The sequence below is a fragment of the Miscanthus floridulus genome, chromosome 15 (genome assembly GCF_019320115.1).
Source record: "Miscanthus floridulus cultivar M001 chromosome 15, ASM1932011v1, whole genome shotgun sequence".
Taxonomy (NCBI): domain Eukaryota; kingdom Viridiplantae; phylum Streptophyta; class Magnoliopsida; order Poales; family Poaceae; genus Miscanthus; species Miscanthus floridulus.
The window spans coordinates 84800076-84822379 of record NC_089594.1 but is presented as its reverse complement, the minus strand read 5'-3'; the positions used below and the strand labels follow the sequence as shown (position 1 = coordinate 84822379).

Sequence of the window (22304 nt, the reverse complement as noted above, 5' to 3'; positions counted from 1 at the left end):
ACACAACTTATGTACAAAAGTTATGAAACACAACTTATGTTCATAAATTATTCTACAATTTATGTATGTAAGTTTATTCTATACAATTTGCCGACGCTGTCCAACAAAAGTTCTGATAAAAACTCGTGCTAATAAGTTCTACTATGCAAAATGTTATATTATAAAAGTTATGGTAAAAAGTTATTCATAAAAGTTATGTACGTAACTTAGTAATTTTCCGAAAAAAAGAAAGTTATGTGTATAACTTGCTTGTATAACTTAGATATATAACTTAATGAATGACTTAGATGTAAAGTTGGACGTATAAGTTATATTCATGAACTTAGATGTATAAATTAATATCATAATATATTAACAGAAATACGAAACTATGTACGAAATAACTTGTATAAAAAAATAAAAAGGTAAAAGAAAAAATTTGAAAATAAAATAAAAAAAAGATGGATACACATGCAGTTAGTAGTAGTCTAAAGAGACATGCAAACATGCATGTATGGTGTTTACCATTTCTTTTATGTACGGTCAAGAAATACCACGACGCATCCACCAGCCATGCAATGCAGCCACAGTAGCACGCCGTACGGTGGAGACGCGTGGACTGGTTTTTGGCCTTGTTCACCTGAACTTATTAGCTGTACCGTTTCAATAAAATAATAGTGTTTTTCTCTCATAATAAATTAATATCAACATCATCATCGGTCGGTAGTTCTCATATAGCGGGGAAATCAAGTAATAGCATTTTCACTAAGGAAGTGGGTCACCCATTGCAAAAAAAGTTAGGAGCACATATAGGCGAAAGTACTACTTGTTAATTCAACTATAACTGAGCGGAACCTTCCTTTTAGGCAAGGCACGGCAACAACGAAAAGAACATCGAGAGGGCTTTCTTATTCGCAATCTAAAACTATAATCATAAGAGAAACATGAGGGACAAACTCTCCCTTTGCTCTCTCTGGTAAACTGAAGAACGGGAATGGATCCTGTGCATACTGTACTTTGAGATTATTCTTAGTCAACCCGGTAGCTAGTTGGATAACAAACAAAAACACCAAAACCTCGTTGTCAAAACCACCAAATATGCAACCTGCAGTGTTCTCAAATTAAACCCCCACAATCTATCTTGTAATGGTATATAGTACGTTTACATCACCAGTACATGTTCGGCATGCTTCCTAGTTGCTGACAATGATACCAACTGGCCGTCTCAATCTCCGTGCTGCTCTGACGCATGTCAGAGAGGTCGCCGCCGGTCGTGCCCATCGAAGACCGGAACATCTCGTCGAGCTCTGTCGTCGCCGCAGGTCCACACGAGCCGCTTCTGGTTTCTGGAGGCTGCTGGCTCACGACGACGGCGTTCGTGCCTTCGGCGACCATGACCATGTCGTCGTCCGTGCCGTTGCCGCCTCCGCCGGCACCAATGCGCGTGTCATCAACGCCGCCGCCAGTACCGTATGGCAGTCCGGTGGTGATCCAAGGCGGCGGCACTGGTGCCGCACTAATAACGTCTGCGTTCCGCCCGGCGTCGTCGCGCGGTCGCCGTGGCGGCGGCATGCCGGCGAAGAGGAGTTGGAAGCGCTTCTTGAGGCGCGTGTTCCAGTAGTTCTTGATGCCGTTGTCGGTCCTCCCGGGGAGGTGCGCGGCGATGAGGGACCACCTGCTGCCGACGGCGGCGTAGAGCGCGCAGATGACGCGGTCCTCCTCGGGCGAGAAGCCGCCGTGCCGGACGCCCGGGCGGAGGTAGTTGAGCCACCGGAGGCGGCAGCTCTTGCCGCACCGGTGCAGCCCGGCCTTCCGCGGCAGCGCCATCCAGCCCCCGGCGGCGCTGCCGCCGTGTCGCTCGATGTAGGACCGCAGCCGCGCGTCCTCCTCCTCCGACCACGGCCCGCGCTTCACCGCCGCCTTGTCGCAGCAGGGCGATCGCCCCATTATACTATTCCCTGCTCCTGCAGCTGGCTAGTACAGAAAACTGAATGGGACTTGCAAGGGTGAGGATGTATAAAAACTACTAGAAATCTAGAATGGATGTGTGTGTATGCCTGCGGATGGAGTTTGACTGCACCATCGCTTTCGTGTGTGTGTGTGTATGCCGACTACTTCGCCGCGCCCTTTGTCAACTACATTCGCTTTCATGCAACGTGTGGAGAACTGGAAATGCAAAACCACTGTCTACATATATGCATGGACGAGTTTATCACGGTACCATACTCAACCCACACCATTATGCCTTGAGGCATGGATTTCTTTTGCAGATAAACTGTAAGCGTGTAATTAAATCTACCAAGACAAGCAAAAACGCATGTAGTTACAAAAGCCTCGGTAGCACCTGAGGTCCTGGGCTCGCCGGGAGCGAATATTTCAGGATTTAACGGCTTTGTGCTTTCGGTGGTAGACGGCATTACCTTCGACAGCGAGACACCACCTATGGTGACTTCGTCAATCTCGTCTCGTGGATTTGTTGGCCCGGTCTTCGAATGTGCTTATAGTGGTAGGGTTACGTGTGTGCGTGTGTTACGAGCGTCCGCGTTGTACCACGTAATCTCAAAAAAAAATCTACCAAGACAAACACACAAATTCTCGCAGTATATATTATGTTATGAACGAGATTATCCTTATTATGTTATGACGATGAAATTGAAACGAAGTACCTTAAGTTTTTTTAGATAAGGAACAGAGTCAATGGAAAGTAGATGAGGGAGTAGTACTTAGGAGTCGTTAACCGTGTGGTCGTTGTCTACAGAGCTTTTGTGCTTTTGTCTACTGTACCTTTGATGCTGGCTCAGCCGCAGCAAGCTCTACCGAGCATGACCTAAGTTTTGAATTGAAAAAGCTAGCCCATGTGGTCCCTTGTCTTGTTTGCTCAATACTCCGTGTAGCATTCTACTGCTCATGACTCGACCAAAAGAAAAAGGACTGCAGATTTGTACCGGTAATCAAGCTCTGATGCATCATTTCACGGCGACTTTTCGCGACGACATATATACCGGTTGTTGTTCGGCTCATGCTTTCTGCGACCGATAAGCAAGCCGAACCTGATTTGTTGTGAGATAAAAATACTGTTGTTTGGCAAACTATTATTCCCATTTTTCAGTGAGGTACGGTATGGATACATATGTGTGCGCGCGCGCGTGTGACATTCTAGTTCAAAGCAAAAATGGGTGGAACGTCCCGTTCCATGAAAGCATCGTGAGAAGTGAGAACCTGTCGTGGATTCATAAATATAAAACATGTCCACACACGCAATCACCCCAACATCTAACGTAACAGAGCTACGATCGATCTTCCTGAGTTTATGGAATTGTTTTTCTTTTAAACTACTCATTGATTAATGTTTTTATGAACACATGTCATATGAATCTACAGGTCCTCACAGTGTCTTCGTGGGTTATATTGCCACCCTTTTTCTCTAGAAAAATAGGCCAAATATTACAGATATATGCAACTTGAGTTGACCCACCTACCATTCTGTGTGTCGAAGACTTTATAGAGCAGTCATCTGTATATTTGCTTAAAGAAGAATAATCAACCAGTAATTGATTTGTGCATATATAATATATAGAGAGAGTAGCTAAGTGTAGCTAGGTAGGTATATATATGTTATATTATATGGTCAATCGTCGTAATTAATAATCTGTACAAATTTCTACGGACACTATAAGTCACAAACTTCTAATTGGAAGAACTGACCAAGCGTTTAGCTTAGACCAGTCTCTTTATAGATGACAGCTTGTTATTTTGGATTGAAAGAGACTTGTCATCATCATACTACTTCAGATCACATCACTTCGCCGCCGGCATTAGACTCGCCAGCATATCCAATGCCAATGCACAAGAAAACATCCCTATTGACTGTTGGCCTGTTCCAAGGGATTCTGTTTCCACATGGTCATGCATGTTTCCCCAATTGCCTCCATCAAGAGAGATCAAATGGTGAAAAAAATAGAAGGTACTAACATGAAAATATTAAAAGATATATGTGATGAGTCACTCATTTAAAACTTTAAAGTGAAATGTCAGAATCAGCGTGCAAATTGGGACTTGGGAGGATGGGCCGCACGGCCCGTTAGGGCGAAACCCTGACCTCAGCGCCGGCGGCCCCCTCCTCCTCCTCCTGTCCCCTCCCTTCTTCCACCACCGTCCTGCACCATATGTGCGAGGCTAGCCATGGCGACCCCGCTGCACCATCGCCGTTCAGGAGGGCGTCGTCCATGACGGCCGCCCCCTCCTCGTCGCTGCCGGCGCTGGCTGAGCCGGCGTTCGGCTCCCCATCCCCACCTCCTCCTCCCTCGCGCTACTCCCTTCCTCGGCCAGAGAACTCGGCGCAACCACCTGCCAGCGCGTGAGCGGAGCCGTGCTGCAGTCCGCCTCCTACGTGCCGGAGCAGCCCGGCGAGCCTGGGTCTCGTGGCGCACGGCCCGCCGCCGGGTCACCGCTCCTGGGGGCCTCAGGGGCATCGCCGCAGCCGGAGCCGATAGCTGCCATGGCAATGACGCCCTGCTCTCCCACCGAGGGTGCCCTTCACCAGCTGTGCGCGCCTCTGAAGTGCGCGGACGTCGACGCCCATGAAGCTCCGTCTCCGGGGCCAGATTTCGTGGCCGTGGCTGCCTCCCAGCCACGCGAGGGGGCCGGATCTGGCGTGACCAGCGACCGTGACGGCTGGTCCATTGCGCAGCCGCTGCCATAGGACAAGGGTCCCTTGCCCATGCTGGGGACAGCGGCTGCGGGCCCAGTTCTAGGGCAGTCGCCTTTCCTCTCCCGCTTTCACCCAAGGGGTTCAGCGGGGCGCTCCAAGGCTCTACGATGGGCAATCGACCTCCTCGATGATTCCGATGCGGATGCGTTGCTGATCTCCCCAACCCCCTACCTCGATGCGGTTCTTCGTGAGTCGCAGCCACCGAGGGCGTCGCCGCTGCCAGTGATGTCCCACCCCACGGCTGTTGGTGGCGTCGACCATGCCGGGGGGTGGCGCAGGCGCATCAACCATTGTTGGCCATTGCCGAGGCTCATCCATGGGCTTCCTGTCCGTGGCAAGGATGCGGACACCGGTAGCAGCCTGGTTGCACGGCGCGTGCCAGCCCACGTGAGGCTCGGACCACGCTCCGGCGGTAGTAGGCATATCTTCGCTACAGATGCTGATGGTGGGCGTGAGGTCCTATTGCGGGGAACGCCAAGCGGCTCTAATGGGGCATGCCCTGTGCGTCCTGCACGTTCGGAGGAACGTCCACCCTCCGCCCGCTTTCTGTCAGACCTACATGGAAAGTGCTTCAACTGTCTCTTGTCCTCGCCCCGGGTGGTGACCTGTAGGCTACCTCCGCATTGCCTACGCTGCAGGGGGTTCCGACACCTCGCGTGCGACTACAAGCGGCGGCGGCGGAAACCTCCTACAGCTGGCGACATAGGTGGCCGGCCACAACCACTTGCCTAGGACCATACCTCGGCCACCCAGTCACCCGCCCATGGCGGTCCAACAGAGTCGGGTGGAGCTGTGCCTGTGGTGACTGCTGCTGTGTCTGTAGGCCGTGGGTGGCGGCGGCAGACAATACACCACAAACGGCCAGTGGTTGACACCATCGACTCCTCTAGCGACGCTGTAGCCGATCGCGTCGAGACCATCGGCACCACTGGGGCGCTAGAAACCACTGCCGTAGCCGACTGTGCTACCTAGGAGGTTCACGGTGAGCCCACCAGTGAGGTATGGGGCTTTTCTGAGCTCGGTCTATTGCTCACACAATACGCGAAGGCCACGCACACCGCACACGATGTCTCAGAGGACCTAATGATGGAGGAGATTGTAGCCTCACTAGTGGTCTGTCGGATGGCCACCGGTGACCTACGCGGTATCCTTGCTCTGACGGCAACGGGCTTCGCTCCACGGCCGCCTGAACATGGTCAGGCTCAGGTCACGCCACTTCGGGTGGTGTAGACCACCCCATCAAGAGCTACCACCCCTACGGAGGACGAGGAGGGTGCTCCGCCTAGCTTTGGTCCGCCCGAGCCCACGGCGGATGCTGAAATGTTTAGTACGCCGCCTTGGAAGGACCGCACGATCGACATCAGTGAAAGCTCCACTGCACGCTGCCTCAAGAGCTTCACCAGGCGCGTGCTAAAAAAGGTTGACTCTCCGCTTATTCGTGAGCCTCCCAAGCAGCCTCTTGCTAAGCCGGTGCTGCTGTGGTGGAGCCGACGGTTGGCGGCTTAGAGCTTCTCTCGAGTACCTACTTTCAAGCGAGGTGAGGTGCTGATCATGCAACGTATGGGCTACACCAAGGGTCCATCAGTGCCATCCGCGTCGGAGCTAGAGGCCTTTGACAAGATCTTCAATGGCAACCTGACTGCGTCCAACGTCGAAGCGCTGGACGCACTCTTCCTGGATGGTGGAAAGGGCTCGTCAAGGCAGCCGCGAAGATGCAAGGCCACCTCCTAGGTCGCACCGCTGCGTCGATGTTGGTTGTTTCCATTTATGTAATATCGAAACTAGAGATCTTTTGCTAGGATGGTCCAGCTACGGCTGTTTTAGGTCGACCTCCTTCGGCGCTCGGTAGAAACGCGTTGTCTGTGTGTTTAAACTCTTCTTCTTAATACAATGATACGCAAATCTTTTGCGTATTCAAGAAAAAAAAGATATATATGATAGGTAGAACAGTCCAAAAGATGTGGGACCCATACCTATGTTTTTTTGTTTTTAAATAAAAAGTAACTAGGTAATTCAAGTCTATTGTATTTGTTCACATCTCGCGGCATCAAAAAAGCCATCATTGCCGAGCTCATCACTGAGTGCCCTTGAATCCGTAGCGACGCATGGAAGAATCCTCAGTTGTTGAATCCCAATGAGCACACACCTATGCCAACATGAATGCCTGTTTGGTTGGTGTCATAGTCTGTCACGCTTAATTAACCTTTGGCAAAGCATGGCCGGCACATAAAGTGTGGTGAGCAAAATCATACACTATCAGGTTGGTGCGCTTCGATCTCCTAGTGTAGTAAAGACTAGCGTACCAACTGTGCAAGGCACATGAAAATGGTCTTCTTAAATGCTAAAAGCCGCATGATTATTAAGTGCTAGAAGAATCCATCTTCACTAGGAGAAGTTATAGATTTCGGTTGGGGAAGCTACACTTGTGGCAAAGTTTGTAAAAAAGAGTCTATGACATGTAGGAGGGTGCTAATAAGAAAGTTGGCACGTCGTAGTTGTGGTAGTTAATCAAACGGTTGCCGGAAATACTATGACATGGCTAATCCATGTAAACAGGTTCAACATGAATGGCCTCTGATTGGTTGTATGAGTTTTTTCTTGAGGCTTTTACCTGTGTACCCTTAAAAAAGATGCCACACTCCTGCGTACCCCTCAAAAGTTGGTCGTCACCTACATGCCCTCACTCGAACTTTTCTTTTTCCTGACGCCATTCCGTCGGCATTTGCTCCAAACGGTGGGTAACGGCTCTGGAGAATGACTCAGTTGCCCTTAGGCTTGTATGGGCGTCTGAACTTTTTCGTTTCCCCTGTGCCATTGCCAGGCCAATTGGCTTTGGCACCAGAGACGCCGCTGTTGGCGCCAAAGGACAGGGATTTGGCGCCAAAGAGCCTGCCCTTCTCCTCCTATATATTGGCACCAAAGGCCAGGGAGTTGCCACTCTCTTGAGCCCTCTCTCTTTGACAGCCATGTCACAAGGTAGCAGCAGCTATGGTGGTGCGCCAAGGCGGTGTGTGCTTTGCCCGAACTGCAATGTGCTCGCCAATCGCTTCATCTCGACGACCAGGGCCAACCCCAACCGGGCCTTTCACAAGTGCCCTTATTTCGCGGTTTGTGCTTCTCTCTTTGGTCAACATTGTTTGTCTTTCCCTCTTTGCTCAGTCTCTATGTTGGATTTCAGATTGGAGGATGTCAGTACTATCAGTGGGAGGATGAGATGGGGGAGACAGCTACACCAATCCAAGCAGTTCCTCTGCAGGCAGTGGCAGCACCTGGTGGTTTTCCCACAGCTCCTCCTCTGGCCATCTTGCAGGAAGGTTCCCAGGCAGCTGTAGTTGAAGGCCATGCACCAATGGACAAGAGGGTGTAGCAGTAGCTTAGGAGGATTGAAAAACTTGTGTATTTGTGCTTGGTGCTTGCTTTGTATGCTATTTTCAAGAAGTAGGCTGCTGTTGTGTGTGTGTGTGAGTTTTCATGGATGTATGGATCAATCAATGCATGAATGAATAGATGAATGAATGAATGCTTCTCATGGTTCATAACAACATTAAGACAAAGAAACTAACAGTTCACTCATCCATCACATAACTGGTAGCATAAAGTGTTTCATCACCAACAGCATATGGTGTTTGATCACATCACTTACAGTTTACACATAGAAACTAAATTACTAGAGTTTGTTCACATCACTAACATGAACCATCAATTCAGATAAGGTTTTTCATGATAGCCCCAAAAGAACATCAAAGTACCAAAAGATCATGCGTCAGGGCCAAAAAAAGAACATCACAACACTAATAGAACATCACTAGAGTTTCTTACTGCAGCTTCTTTGGTGTCAACTTCTTCTTCACTGCTCCCTTATTTCTTCTTGGTGTGCATTGTGGATCCACAGGCTCAAGTGGGAGGTCATCAACTGGTTGGCTGGGCTGGGTGTCCACTGTAATGGAGTCTTCATTGAAAGGAACCAGATGCACAGATAAGAGTGGGACTGGATCATTTGAACTAGTTCCAGACCTGACAGTCAACAGTATGCATTAGATTTCCACCTGGTTGAAATGAAAAGGATGAGGTAAAGAACAGGTACCTTGTAGACACACTAGTAGGAGCTGAGGTTGAACTAGTGGTGGCTGGTGCTGCACCCTTGTGTTTTTGTGAGGAGGTTGAAGAAGAGGATGACTTCCTCTTCCTTTTGTTATGGATGGCATTTGCCACTGCCTCATTGAATGGGAACTACATCTGGAATGGCTGGGCCACCACAAGACTCCTCTCTGTGTTGCTTGCTGCGGCCTTCTTCAACCTCTTCTTTGGTGTGCCCCTACAAAGGAAAATAGATTAGCTTCTGTGTATGCAAAGCTATGTACATGCAAAGGTAGCTATATGCATAGGACAACATATTACCTTGCTGCCTCCATTGCAGCTATGTCTTCTGGGTTCCCATTCTTACAAGTGTACCAGTGATGGCCCAACTGATGACAGATGGGGCATTCATGTTTCTTTGACTTCCTCTGGCTGCTGCCTCCCTCAAGTGCAGATTTCATCCTATTCTTTCTCCTACCTCCACCTGTGGACTTTAGAAGAGGAGGGTTCAAGAAAAAGCCTGGTTCTGCCTCTGGCCACATGCTCTTATCAGGTATGCTAGGGATGGAGCCGTCATATGCAACTCTGAAATTGTTGACAGAGAAGTACTCATCCACATAGTCTTCAAGCTTTGCGCCAGGAATTGAGGTAATGTATGCAATGGCATGCTTGCATGGGATTCCTGACCCCTGCCAAACCCTACAAGAACAGGTCCTGTCTGCTAGGTTGACCACAAACCTGAACCCAGTTCCTTGCAGACCTTTAGCACATAGCTCTGCCACACCTTCAGGTGAGGCTGTGATGACATCTATGTCCAAGTTGTAAGTGTCTTCCCTAAGCCTCTGCATGATATGGGGCATAATTTTGCCATTGAGCTTAGCAGCTACCCTCTTCCTATGGTTCCACTTGATTAAAAGCATCTGCCTTATAGTGTCCAGCAAGTCATCCAGGTGCTTACACTTTTCAGGTTTGACCCAGTTGTTGAAGGACTCAGCCAAATTGTTTGTCACATAGTCAACCTTTGACAGTGTGGTGTACTGGCTCCTGGTCCAAAGCTTCTTGTGATTCTCTTGCAAGTACTTCATTGCTTCTGGTTTGGCTATAGCCATTGCTTCATAATGCTTCTTAAACATGTATGGCTCCATGAATATGAGGAAGCCCATAAGTGATCATCAAACACTCTACCACTATACCTCTTCTTGAAATTCTGTACTAAGTGATACATACATTCTCTATGTTCAGTTGTTGGAAAAACTTGACTGACTCCATTCATTACTGCCTGCCCACAGTCTGTATGGAATGTCATGCCTTCTAGAGTGCCTATTGCCTCCTTCAATCTCTCCATGAACCAGATCTAATTTTCATTGGTTTCAGAGTCAATCACACCAATAGCAACTGGATACATCCAGTTGTGGGCATCTACTGCACATGCAACACACAACTGTCCCCTAAATCTCCCTGTCAAAAAGGTACTATCTACTACAAGATATGGTCTACATCCCCTAAGAAATCCATCAACACATGCTTTCAGAGCAAAAAATAGCCTGTTAAACCTGACCTTATTATTGATGGTGTGATGATCAATGACAAGAACTGAACCAGGACTAGATTGTTCTAACTGGGCCTTAAACCTAAACAAATTGTGGAAACTCTTGCCCCAAGGCCCATAAAGTTGATCCATTGCAAGGTATTTACCTTTGTATACTTTCCTGTAGCTGATCTGAACCTTGTACAGATCCTTCAGCCACCTTTGCAGCTCTTTTGCATCAACATTTCCATCCTCTTTCAACCAATCAATTACCTTGCTGCACACCCAAAACTGACTAAGTCCAACACAGGATCCTTGTCTCCTAGTGCTCTGACAGCCATTTCCATGCTCATGTGGGTTCACCTTCACCTAGAAAAAAAGTTGAAAAGAAACACATGTTAGCAGCTAGGTACATGCAAGGAAAACAGGTAGCAGTCAATACCACAAATTGAACTAACACATCACCTAAATGCCATGTCCATCAGCTGAAGTTGAGGCATGCAGTCTCCACGGGCATCCCTCATTCCTCAGAGAACAGTGCACCGTATACCTCCCTGTATCACTCTTGTCAATTTCATAGTTGAACTCATGTTTAACAGCATGACTAGCTAAAGCAATCTTAAAAGAAGCCATATCTGGGTAGATAGTTCCCACTGTCATAGGAGGGTCATCTTTGTCATATTCAACATCAGGAAATTGAAATTGCTTAGGCTCCCTATCAGCAACTTCCTCATCAGAGGATTCATCTATTTCTACTTCCTCATCTTCCTCGTCACTGGTTTCATCATCAGAACCTAACTCAGCACACTCCTCATCCCTATCAGCAACTTCCTCATCAAAGGATTCATCTATTTCTTCTTCCCTTTCTTTACTCCCCCCTTGGCTCTGAGAACTGGTAGGAGGAGGTGGAGGGTGGTTGGGACCAAGATCAATATACAAGCCTTCATCATCAATCCCCATATGCTCATTCATTGGATTTGGGTTAGCCAGGAACTCAGGTTGGCTTGGTTTGGGTGGCTTAGACATGGATGTTTGCCTTGGTTTGGGTGACTGAGACTTGGATGGCTGCCTTGCTTTGGGTGGCTGAGACATAGATGGCTGGCTTGGTTCTGCTATGCTTGGAGAAACAATTGAAGGAGTGAATGGGGGCTCAACAGATTTCCTTGGGCTACCAGACTCCCAATCAGGAAGCACAGGCTGAGTACCAAGACTATGATATGCAACAGTCAACAAGCATGTTCTGGTTGCCCTATTTTTTCAAACATTGCTAGCATCTCTTGGTCATTGCGCACAGGTATGTGAACTTTACTATGCATGCACCAGTAAAACAATGTGGCTACATCACCATAGCTAGGAGGATACTTGTCAACCAAATCTTCCATAAGCACAGTTAACAAAGTTCTGTCTGCATCCACCACTTCATTCACAGAAAACCATTTTGCACGACAATTGGGACCAACAATCCGCATTTCTAGGTTGTAACTACTGTTTGGGTCCATCCTATAGATGAACAAGGAGCACGTAATCAATAAACCCTAAACACGATTCGGTAGCGCAATACACTAATGCAATCAACATCAATACAAGGAGGGGCGAAGTCAAGGAGGGAGGAGGAGCGGTACTCACCCTTCCCAGAACCAATCCGGCCTCTCGCCGGGTCCGTTCCACGGCATGCCTGCTCCGCCCAACCGTCTTGCTCCACGGGGCTAGGATTTCGAGGGCGGACCGCCAACACCGACTGCCGCCGTCTCCAGATCCGCCGCCGCTAGGGTTCGCCGCCACGTCCTCCCGCGCTCGGGTGAGAGAGTGAGGAACGAGAATGGGGAGAGACTGAGAGAGAGGCTCGGGTGAGACTGAAGGAGATGCGGCCCAATATGTCAGTGACCCAGAGGGCAAGGAGGATATTTTTCTAGCCCGGTCCCACATGTCAGAGCCGCCAAACGGCCAAAACCTAACAGAATGCCGACGGAATGGCGTGAGGGAAAAGAAAAGTTCGAGCGAGGGCATGTAGGTGACGACCAACTTTTGAGGGGTACGCAGGAGTGTGGCATCTGTTTTAAGGGTACACAAGTAAAAGCCTCTTTTTTCTTGGGTTGAACGCGAAGCATTGACATGGCCTACAAAAACCATATTCTATACATGCAACGCTGCATGACGATCGACCCTAGCTAATGTGTTGAAAACAAGTTTAAGTATTCATCAAGTTGAAAGTTCACTCATGCAAGCACATTTGCCGCCTGCTGCGCTCGATGGAGTCTTTCTTGGACCGATTTAACAGGAGGAAGAGACTTGTTGGGGCTCCCTATGCTATACGGCAGCCTGATCTGAAGCAGGCAGCAGCTTCCTGAGCTGACCAAGTTTGGTACCTGTGATGTTATGAATTATTACTTCTGAATACTGATGACAGACAAACCAGATGTTGTTGTCGTACCTGGCTAATAATGCACTAGTTTATTTATTTTCAGGATGCTGGAAATTAACATGGGCCATTTTGATATACTGCTACATTTGAGGCCCAATAATCCAAGGCAGGACCGAGGCCGAGAAGACGTTTGGGCCCAGTCGAGCGAGGACCCTACCGTCTGTTCCGGCGCGCGGTTGACGGCATGGGTCGCGTGGCCGTCCGTCGAAGAATAGCAGCACTCGTCGGTTACCTCCGCACCACCTGTCCGGCTGTCACTGCCATGCATGCCAAGAATAGCAGCGATGCCCTGCTACAAAGAGCATCTGGAGCAGAGGCGAATGCATATCGGCCGGCAAGATGCGACGCCACGCCACGACGATGATAGCCGCCGTGCTCTGCCTGCTCCTCTTCTCCGGCCGCCTCGCCGCGGCGGAGAAGTCCTTCGGCGGAGGTGGCGGTGGAGGCTACGGCGGGTTGGAGGCCGGTGGTGGCCAGCAGCCGCAGCCGGAGGCCACGGCCACGCCGCAGCCGGAGGTGGGTGGAGGCGCCGGTGGCTACTCCACCCGGAGCGAGGCGACGCCATACACGCCTGCCGCTGAGGAGACGACGACGACCCCGGCGGCGGCTTCGTCAGGCGGAGAGGCTGCTGCTGCTGCTTCCGGCGGCGAAGCATCCGCGGGTGGAGGCGGCTACTCCACCCCGAGCGAGGCGGCGCCATCCACGCCTGCCGCTGAGGAGACGACCCCGGCGGCTTCGTCCGGCGGCGGGGGTGGTTACGGTGCACCCGCCGGCAAGGCTGGCGGCGGGCTGGACCCCGACGGCGACCCGGAGGTGGGTCTGAACGAGAAGGCGATCAACGAGATCGTGGACGAGCACAACCTGTTCCGCGCCAAGGAGAACGCAGGTTTGCCGCCGCTGGTGTGGAACGCGACGCTGGCCAAGTTCTCGCAGCAGTACGCGGAGACGCTAAAGGGCAACTGCCAGCAGATCCACTCGTCGTCGCCGTACGGGGAGAACCTCATGGAGGGCACGCCGGGGCTCACCTGGAAGATCACCGTCGACGGCTGGAGCGAGGAGAAGAAGAACTACCACTACGACACCGACGCCTGCGACGCCGGCAAGATGTGCGGCCACTACAAGGCCGTCGTCTGGAAGACCACCACCAGCGTCGGATGCGGACGCATCAAGTGCAACAGCGGCGACACCATCATCATGTGCAGCTACTGGCCGCCGGGGAACTACGACGGCGTCAAGCCATACTGATCTAATAATCTAAAACTCCATTACTAGCTGCACACATATATCCATTATTATCCATGCATGCATGCAACATCAGTAATCTGCTTTTGTTTTAACTAATAATTTTCACCTCGCTCCCACAAATATATTTGTCTCTCTCACTCACTTGCGCTACAAATTGATCATTCATTTCTAAAGTTTCTTGTTCGCTATGATTTTCCTGAGTTCAACCTGAAAATGAGGTGTCTGTCAGTCTGTGGCGTCACCGCCGTCTTACCACTCTGTTGAGTCTGTTCTCGCCACCATCTTTCTGCACACCAAGGATCGCACCGGCTCATGGATGTTAAAATATACCAATGACCATTGCAATTCTCTGCTAAAAATATATCAATCCACTGCATTGCACCGCTTCTTCCTTATGCGCAACTAAAAATACAGAACAGACCAGTTTACATAACCATCAACATTGTGATCAATAAGATACCTGAACTGTTAAAAGGGGTATTATATTATACAAGTATAATGCCCGTGCTAACGCTACGGTGTTATTTAGTAATGCAAATCAAACAACAAAAACTGGGACCGATCGGTGCTGCTTGCTCGCCCGGACCACTTGAGCTTGGAGGTTGGAGCGAGCCGACCGCCCGAGAAGGAGTAGCAGCCGCCGCCACCGCTCAGATGTACGCGTGCCGCCGCCCGAGCTAGATGGAGCAGAGCAGCAGCAGCCGCGGCCCCGATGCGCACGTGACGCCGACGCCACCCTTGATGCGCAAGTCTCCGTCGCCGCGCTGATGCACGTGCCACAGACGGACTTCACCAAGATGCGAGCCGCTGCCGCTGTTCCCGCCCAGATGCAGATAAGTGAAAACCTCCCTCCTGCAGCCGTTCGGGGATGCTAAAGCCAGCCGGCCGCGTGCCAGGAAGCGAGAGACGCGGAGGGGAGCCAGGGGCAGGGGAGGTGAAGGGGGCGCACCGCGCTGGTGTACCCGGTCGCTTCATCGACCTAAGCCACCCGCTTCGTCGGCGCGTCCCCGCCCGCTAGATCGTGCGGACGCGTAGGAGGCGGAGGGAGGGGAAGCGGATGTGCTGCTGCCTGCGGGGGCCGAAGTGGAGGTGGGGAGTGGAAGCGGATGTGCTGCTGCCTGCGGGGGGCCAAAGTGGAGGTACGATATCAAGGGTCACCTCCGCCTCCGGATAGGTTGAGAACAAGTTTGTTGAGAACTTACAGCATGTACGGCTCCACTTCGGATAGGTTGGTCAACACATACAACATGATAGTGCGCCACTCTTCATGTTTCAAGGTCTTGTTGGTCGCACCACTTGCACTTCCGAGTTGCCCTCGGAAAAGGCTAAGGCTCGATTCATCTTCGCCGGCATTGTAACGAGAGGGTGGATTATGCACGCTAGGAAGGTTGTTAGCATAGTATTTTGTTGTGAAGTTTGACACCTCCTCCAGAATGTATGCATCTGCAATGGATGCTTCAATTTTGCATTTATTTTTACATTTAGTTTGAAGAACCTTTTGACATCTCTCAATTGAAAAGCACCAACAGCCCTGCACAGCCCCCCCCCATTCGTGCTTCATACGGGAGGTGCAGAATCATATGCTGCATCGGATTGAAGAAGCCGGGCAGAAAAATCTTCTCCAACTTACAGAGCAACACAGGCGTCATTCTTTCTATTTCTGCAACCACGGTACGAGATAACTCCTTGGCACAAAGCCGGCATCCCCATCATATTCCTCGATGTGTTGTCTGACGACCTCGTCTCTCCCACGATCGGCTTCACCATGGTAGATCCACCTAGTATAGTCTACCGTAAATCCATTCTTGCAAAGATGTTTACCCATGACCAGCTTGGTTTGCCGACGCGTGTTTGCACATTTGCTGTAGGGACACCAAGTGACACTAGCTCCTTTAACCCTTGCAAATGCCCGTTCCAAGAAAGCATCGGTCTTGTCAATCCATTTTTCGGTCAACGAAGTCTGACTAAAGCGGCCTGTGTACATCCACTCACGGTCATCCATCCTCTAGCATATCAGCGAGTAATATAAAAAATCACGTTGCATCTACACATTCCTATACTATCTAATAGGTGAAGATAGGTCCTAATCCCACCCGATGATGTATAGATGGGGTTAGTTTCTGTCTCTACTCCTATCCGAGACAGAATTTTGGCAGCACCTCCCCGCTGTTCTCCAAATACACGTCCTAGAAGGGAGATTCTGTATCCGGAGAACAACAGGGAGATGCTGTTGAAACTCTATCACGGATCGGAGTAGAGCATGGAAACTAACCGCATCTACACATCCTCGGGCTGTCCAAAAAACGTGGACAATTCGAAACAGATACGGTTATAGATATGCAAAGATCTACATATTTCCAACCGTATCTCTTTTGAACGGGAGACGCCTAGCTAGGTTACATGATATACGAACATGATATGGAAAGAAGGGTCTTGTATGCCTCACCTTGTTGTCCTGCAAAGTGATGAGTCGAGGACGTTGCAATAGCCTCCCCTGCAATAAAAGGAACATAGTAGTGTCAAATCTAAATTTCAGCAGCACCTCCCCTGCACGGGGAGGCTTCCAAAACCTGCAACAAATACAACGACATGATGGCCGACAACCACATCCACACCAAACAAACAGCACGATGGCCGACAACCACATGCACATCTTATACCTTGCAAAAACACGGCAACTCGAATTTGTGGGGTGGCAGGAGGGCAAGGTGGAACCAGGCGGCAGGGCGGGGCAGGGAGCGGCGGCAAAAACCTACAAGTTGAGACACGCATATAGTCAATGCATGTTTAGATTGCTAACATTTGCATGTGCACTATCTGTTACAGCTACAAGGTAGGTTGTGGCTCAATTTTATAATAATAAGCATTTGATCATGATATAGCTAATAAATCAGTATTATGGTGACATATAGGCACTTGAAACACCTAACTATATTTATCTGCTAGAGGCATCCTCACTTAATAGTAGAAGTGCTTAGACTGAGCAGGAGCTTAGTAGCTACTTATCACATGTTCGCTCTTTAACAATTTTTCTGTACATGCTATGTATTGTTGTTCGTGGCAGTGTAACCAAAGCAAGAATATAAGATAGTTATAAGTCCAAGAACAAGAGACAGGGAGACATGATGCCAAAAATGAAGACAACTTTTACTGGGCTGCATTTCGAGTTGCTATGCCGTCTGGACAAGATCTATCCAAACTACACAAGCTTGATTGGCCAAACAGTATTCCTCAACAATGTTTTGAGACACTAGTGGCACTAGTCTTCTGAAGATGAAGAAGGACCAGATGCTGCTTCTGACGATGATGAAGAATCTGAGGAAGAGGATGAGGAACTACCTAGGTGGCGACCAACGAGCACTGGTCACTTTTCAAAACATATCTAACCTCTGTAAAATGGTGGGTACTGAAGTACTAGGTTTAATCTAAAGCAAGCTTTACTCAAACTTAGCTATTGGAAAATTTTGTCAAGATATATTAGTCCAATAAAAAGATAAACAACAAAACTTAAAACATTTACAAAGTTTAAATCAGTGTAAAAGAGAATAGTGGTACTAGAAGCAAATACATAATGTAATTTTCTAAACTGTGGTAGCATACTATCAAAAAGGAAAATGGAACCAAAGACAAACAAGCAATCAAGAAACATCTCAACAAACAAACATAAATCAATATTAGATATGAAAATCAATATCAGATATCAGAATCACATGAAATCAAGAAACACTTCTCATGCATATAATCTTTCATAAGCTTGTGTCCAGCTTCTTCAAAATCAACACTGGACATAATAGTCAAATATATTGTTCTTCTAAGATTCACAAGATTTGTCTCTGTTCTATCCCTAATCTCCAAATAGTTATGGAAGCGAAGGAATGCAGTTATCAATCCAAAGCTAGACTAAATATTGTTAAATCCTTGGGTGCCTACAATTATACGGAGCATTTAGAAAATCTTACCAGGGTGGGCGGCGCCGGTGGCGGGACGCGCCGGGGGCGGGGCGGGGCGAGGCGCCGAGGGCGGGCAGCGCTGGGGGCTGGACGCGCCGGGGCGGGCGGGGCAGCGATGCCACGTCGGTGGCGGGGCGCGGTGGGGTGGGGAGGCGGCGGGGGCTGGCAGCGTGCGGTGCGGCATGTGTGTGAAGGGCAAGGCGCGGCGGGGCGCGGTGGGGCGGGGGTTGGCGGCGTGCGGTGCGGCGTGTTGTGTGCGCGAGGGTGAGGGCCGGGGGTGCTAACCGGTACTGTGCAGTGGGGCCGGTCGATGAAGTTGCCGAGTGTCCCATATATGACACTCGACAACTATTCTTTTCGCCGAGTGTCAGGTACAAAACACTCGGCAAAATAAATCGATATTTCATGCTCCACTGTCCTCCTTCTTCATAGCGTGTTCTACTAAATTTGTTACGATGTAATTTAAAAATACCTTGTCAAATTCACTCAACAATGCATATTTGATTTTTCTACGAATATTAATCCATTATTTCATGCAGTTATAGCTCAAATTCAATATATATCAATTAAAATTCTATAATTGCAGTTAATAAATTAAAATTATCAAACGGATCTGAAAAATTACCAAAATTTGACGTGAACTGATCTATGTTGTCTATTACCTATACAAAAAGTTTTGAAGTCAAACCCCAATTCGACCGTCACTTTGACTCCAAATCTTACCGGATCCTTCTCAACGCTACGATTCTTCTACGAGATGCTTTGGTTTGTAAAGGTCGTACGTGACAAATTGTGCGAAACCTTCTCAAAAAAAATTTCACAGCCTCCACGTATGATATCAGGAGATTTTGACAAATCTCGTCATTTTCAGACTTCGTTTGCTTTTTTTAGAATTTAAAAACCATTCAGCCACACGTTCGTGGTCGTGTTTCATGAATAAAATGTTCGAAAATTCTTTTCATTTTCCGAGTAAGGCCCCAAAATGGACTCAATAACATGAATATGATTTCTCCACTCAATTTATTCCATTATTTGTATCACTTGCAGTTCAAATTTGACTTAAACCAAAAAATTCCTCTAAATGCAATAAATTACTTAAATATAGCAAACAGATCGAGAAATATACAAAATTTTAACATGTAGTACCACATGTTGTATGTGGAGAGTAGAAAAAAATTGAAGAGCAGGAGAGGAAAAAATTTATTATTTTGCCGAGTGCCATTAAAAAACACTCGACAACAACATTACTTTGCCGAGTGTAAACAAAAAACACTCAGCAAAAATATCAGTTTGCCAAGTGTCAAGCAAAAACACACGGCATACCTTGTCTTTGCTGAGTGTCTCTAACGGACACTCGGCAAAGTTCTAACGGCAGGGCGGCGCACCCAACGGTCGTCAGATGGTGGCCGCACGCCCACCGCACGTGACTCCATTTTGCTGAGTGTCCGTGTTTGCCGAGAGTTTTGTTGTATTTTGCCAAGTGTTTTATATTAGGCACTCGGCAAAGTTGGCTTTTGCCGAGTGTTTCATTAAATACACTCGGTAACTTGGATGTTTGCCGAGTGCCCGATGGAATGCACTCGGCAAACCCTCAGGCACTCGGCAATTCTACTGTTTTCGGTAGTGTCTCCACGGTCTTATCCGCTCGTCGCACCATCCGCTCATTCCCACACCACCTCGCTCCCTCCCGCAACGCGCACCTGCTCATGACCCAAGGCTCCGTCACGCCGCGCACCCCATCCAACGTCGTTGCTTCCCATCCACTTGCTCGCGCCCCGTGGCTCGTGCGCGTCTCGTCGTGCGTGCTGTCGCTCCCTCCATGGCTAGCGCGACAGCGCCCTCACCCACCCCGACGTCCTCCTCCGCCACCACGGCATCCTCCTCCCCCCAACCCTGACGGCTCCTTCCCCCACCCCGACGTCCTCCTCACTCACTCCGACGACACCCCTCCCCCCACACCGGCGTCCTCCCCCATCAGGACAGAGTACATTCAAACGAACAAATGCAAGGTAAAGCGAGTGATGAAGAGCGTAGTGTGGCTGGGGTTAAGGCCAGGCTCGGTATTGAGGCTAAGCATTCGTCGAGGATTGGCAAGGTGGCGCCCAACGGGCGAAGCAACAAGTAGAGCGCTGCGGGCAGGTGTCATGAATGCCCATGCTAGGGCAGGGCCAGGGCCCCATGCCACGTGACCGTTGCGAGTCGCCGACAAGTCGCCAGGGAGCAAAGCAGATAGAGTGAGGACCGAGGAGGAAGAAGATAGCGTACGTCCTGTTCGTTTGGGCTTGTTTGGCTTATAAGCCATGACTAAAAGTACTATAGGCTGGTTTGGTGTGAGAGAAAAATACTATTCGTTGGCTGATAAGTCATGGCTTATAAGCCAAATACGACCAAGCGAACTGGCTGGTAAAGGGCGTGATAGACATTTCATACTCTACTTTCTCTCTCCTGATGTTGGATAAATAATTATCTCAATGATGTCCGCGATAAAGGTACACCCTTTTATAATGGACTGGAAATTTTTAGATTAGCAGTGTGTACCAACAAATAAGGCCCTGTTTAGATCCCACCAAAAATCCAAAATTTTTTAAGATTTTCCGTCATATCAAATCTTGCGGCACGTGTATGGAGCATTAAATGTAGGTAAAAAGAATAACTAATTGCACAGTTTGCCCGTAATTGGCGAGACGAATCTTTTAAGCCTAAATAGTTCATAATTGAACAATTTTTGCCAAATACAAACGAAAATGCTACAGTAACTCAAAGCCAAAAAATTTCGCATCTAAACGGGGCTTAAGCTAAAGAACGGTGTCCCTAACCAAAATGTGCCTTAAACAATCTGTGTTGGCCCTTGACTGACTACTGACTACTAGCACTGGCCACTGCAGGACAAAATGTGGCCTTGTGCGTAGGCCTGCTTGTGCGTAGCTGCAGTGAAGTAGCAGCGCAGGGTAAAAAGAGATGAGCCTAGGCCTTGTTTAGATCGAAGAAAATTTCAAGCTGATGAATAGTAGCACTTTCGTCTTATTTGGTAAATATTGTTCAATCGTGGATCAACTAAGTTCAAAAGATTCATCTCATGATTTTCAACTAAACTATGTAATTAGTTATTTTTTTTACCTACATTTAATGCTCCATGCAAGTGGCTAAAAATTGATGTGATGGAGAGAGAGTGAAAAAACTTGAATTTTGGGTAATCTAAACAAGGCCCTAGCCTGCACTGCAGCTGTCCGTTTCGTTTCATGAGAGGATCCATTCAATCAATCAATCCCTTTATATGCAGATGTCTGATTTGCTTTGCAGCAGGTTGAGCAGAGCTCTCTCACGGTCGCGCTCGCTCCCTCTTCGCCTGCCTCCGCCTGGACCTGCAGCTGCCTACCACACCAGTACACCACACCCACCCTTTCTTCCATTTCTCCGTCCGTCGGATCCGGATGGGCCACCGCCATCTCTTCGTCCTCTCGCTGGGGCTGGCGCTTCTCCTCATCGCCACCGCGCACGCCGGAGGCCATGCTCGAGGCGCCGGTGCCATCACCCAGGTACCCCTTCACTGACTACTGACTACTACTGTTCGCACTCCATGGTTAGGCTTCAAGATCCTAGCGCTGTGACAGCAGGGCATGGACGATGGTGTCGGGAGCATGATGAGGAGCATGGTCGGGTCGAGGCCGCCGAGCTGCGCGGGGAGGTGCTGGTGGTGCGGGGGCCGCCGCTGCGAGGCCGTGCAGGTGCCCATCACGCCGCAGGAGCAGGACAAGAGTCGCCGCCATGGGAGTGGAGGCGGCGGCGGCGGCTGGAGATCAACAAGAGATGGCAGCAGTGGAGCATCGTCGTCGTCGGCTCAGCAGCAGCACCAGCAGCGGCGGCGGCCGTCGACGTCGTCCTACGACGACCACTCCAACTACAAGCCGCTCAGCTGGAGATGCAAGTGCGGCGGGGGCTAGCTGATATGGCTGCAGCTGAAGCCTGCATGCGTCCATGCATGGATCGATCAGGGCGCGTCTTTCTTATCTTGCAATGTGATGATGATGCATGATCTTGCGTTGTCGATCGATCCAGTTGCTTGCAATGTGGATATAGAAGAAGTAGCTTGCTATGTCTTTGTGGCTCTGTCCGATCCATTGCTTGTGTTTAGCGACTTGTTAGTGAGTTTAATGCGGAGATGTGCTACTTAACCAATAAACTAGTGTTTTACTCAAGGATACGGATGGATTTGCATTTTGTTATTTTATATTACCATTATTAATCTTGGGAGTTTTGCTAGCTCGGGCTTTCCTTCTCGCTAAGTTAAAGCACGTCATGCAGCTGCATGTACTCAACACTAACATTTATAATACATAATAATAAATATCATTAGATTTATAAAAAAATATTTTTACACTAAACCTATTGAGA

General features: G+C 49.0%; 3 protein-coding genes across 3 annotated transcripts; 2 read left to right on the top strand and 1 right to left on the bottom strand.

Annotated features, from left to right (window-relative positions):
* Positions 1–1146: 1146 nt before the first annotated feature.
* LOC136507826 (transcription factor MYB16-like) lies at positions 1147–1933 on the bottom strand. Its single transcript, XM_066502428.1, has one exon. The coding sequence runs from the start codon at positions 1924–1926 to the stop codon at positions 1147–1149; it is 780 nt and encodes a 259-aa protein (XP_066358525.1). The 5' UTR covers positions 1927–1933.
* Positions 1934–13051: 11118 nt separating this feature from the next.
* On the top strand, positions 13052–14135 carry LOC136509364 (protein PRY1-like). Its single transcript, XM_066504183.1, has one exon. The coding sequence runs from the start codon at positions 13057–13059 to the stop codon at positions 13960–13962; it is 906 nt and encodes a 301-aa protein (XP_066360280.1). The 5' UTR covers positions 13052–13056; the 3' UTR covers positions 13963–14135.
* A 7187-nt stretch (positions 14136–21322) lies between these two features.
* LOC136507887 (EPIDERMAL PATTERNING FACTOR-like protein 2) lies at positions 21323–21946 on the top strand. The gene is made up of 2 exons (XM_066502481.1): positions 21323–21448; positions 21527–21946. Exons 1-2 carry the CDS (start codon positions 21344–21346, stop codon positions 21851–21853), a joined length of 432 nt encoding a protein of 143 aa, XP_066358578.1. The 5' UTR covers positions 21323–21343; the 3' UTR covers positions 21854–21946.
* The last annotated feature ends 358 nt before the right edge of the window (positions 21947–22304 follow it).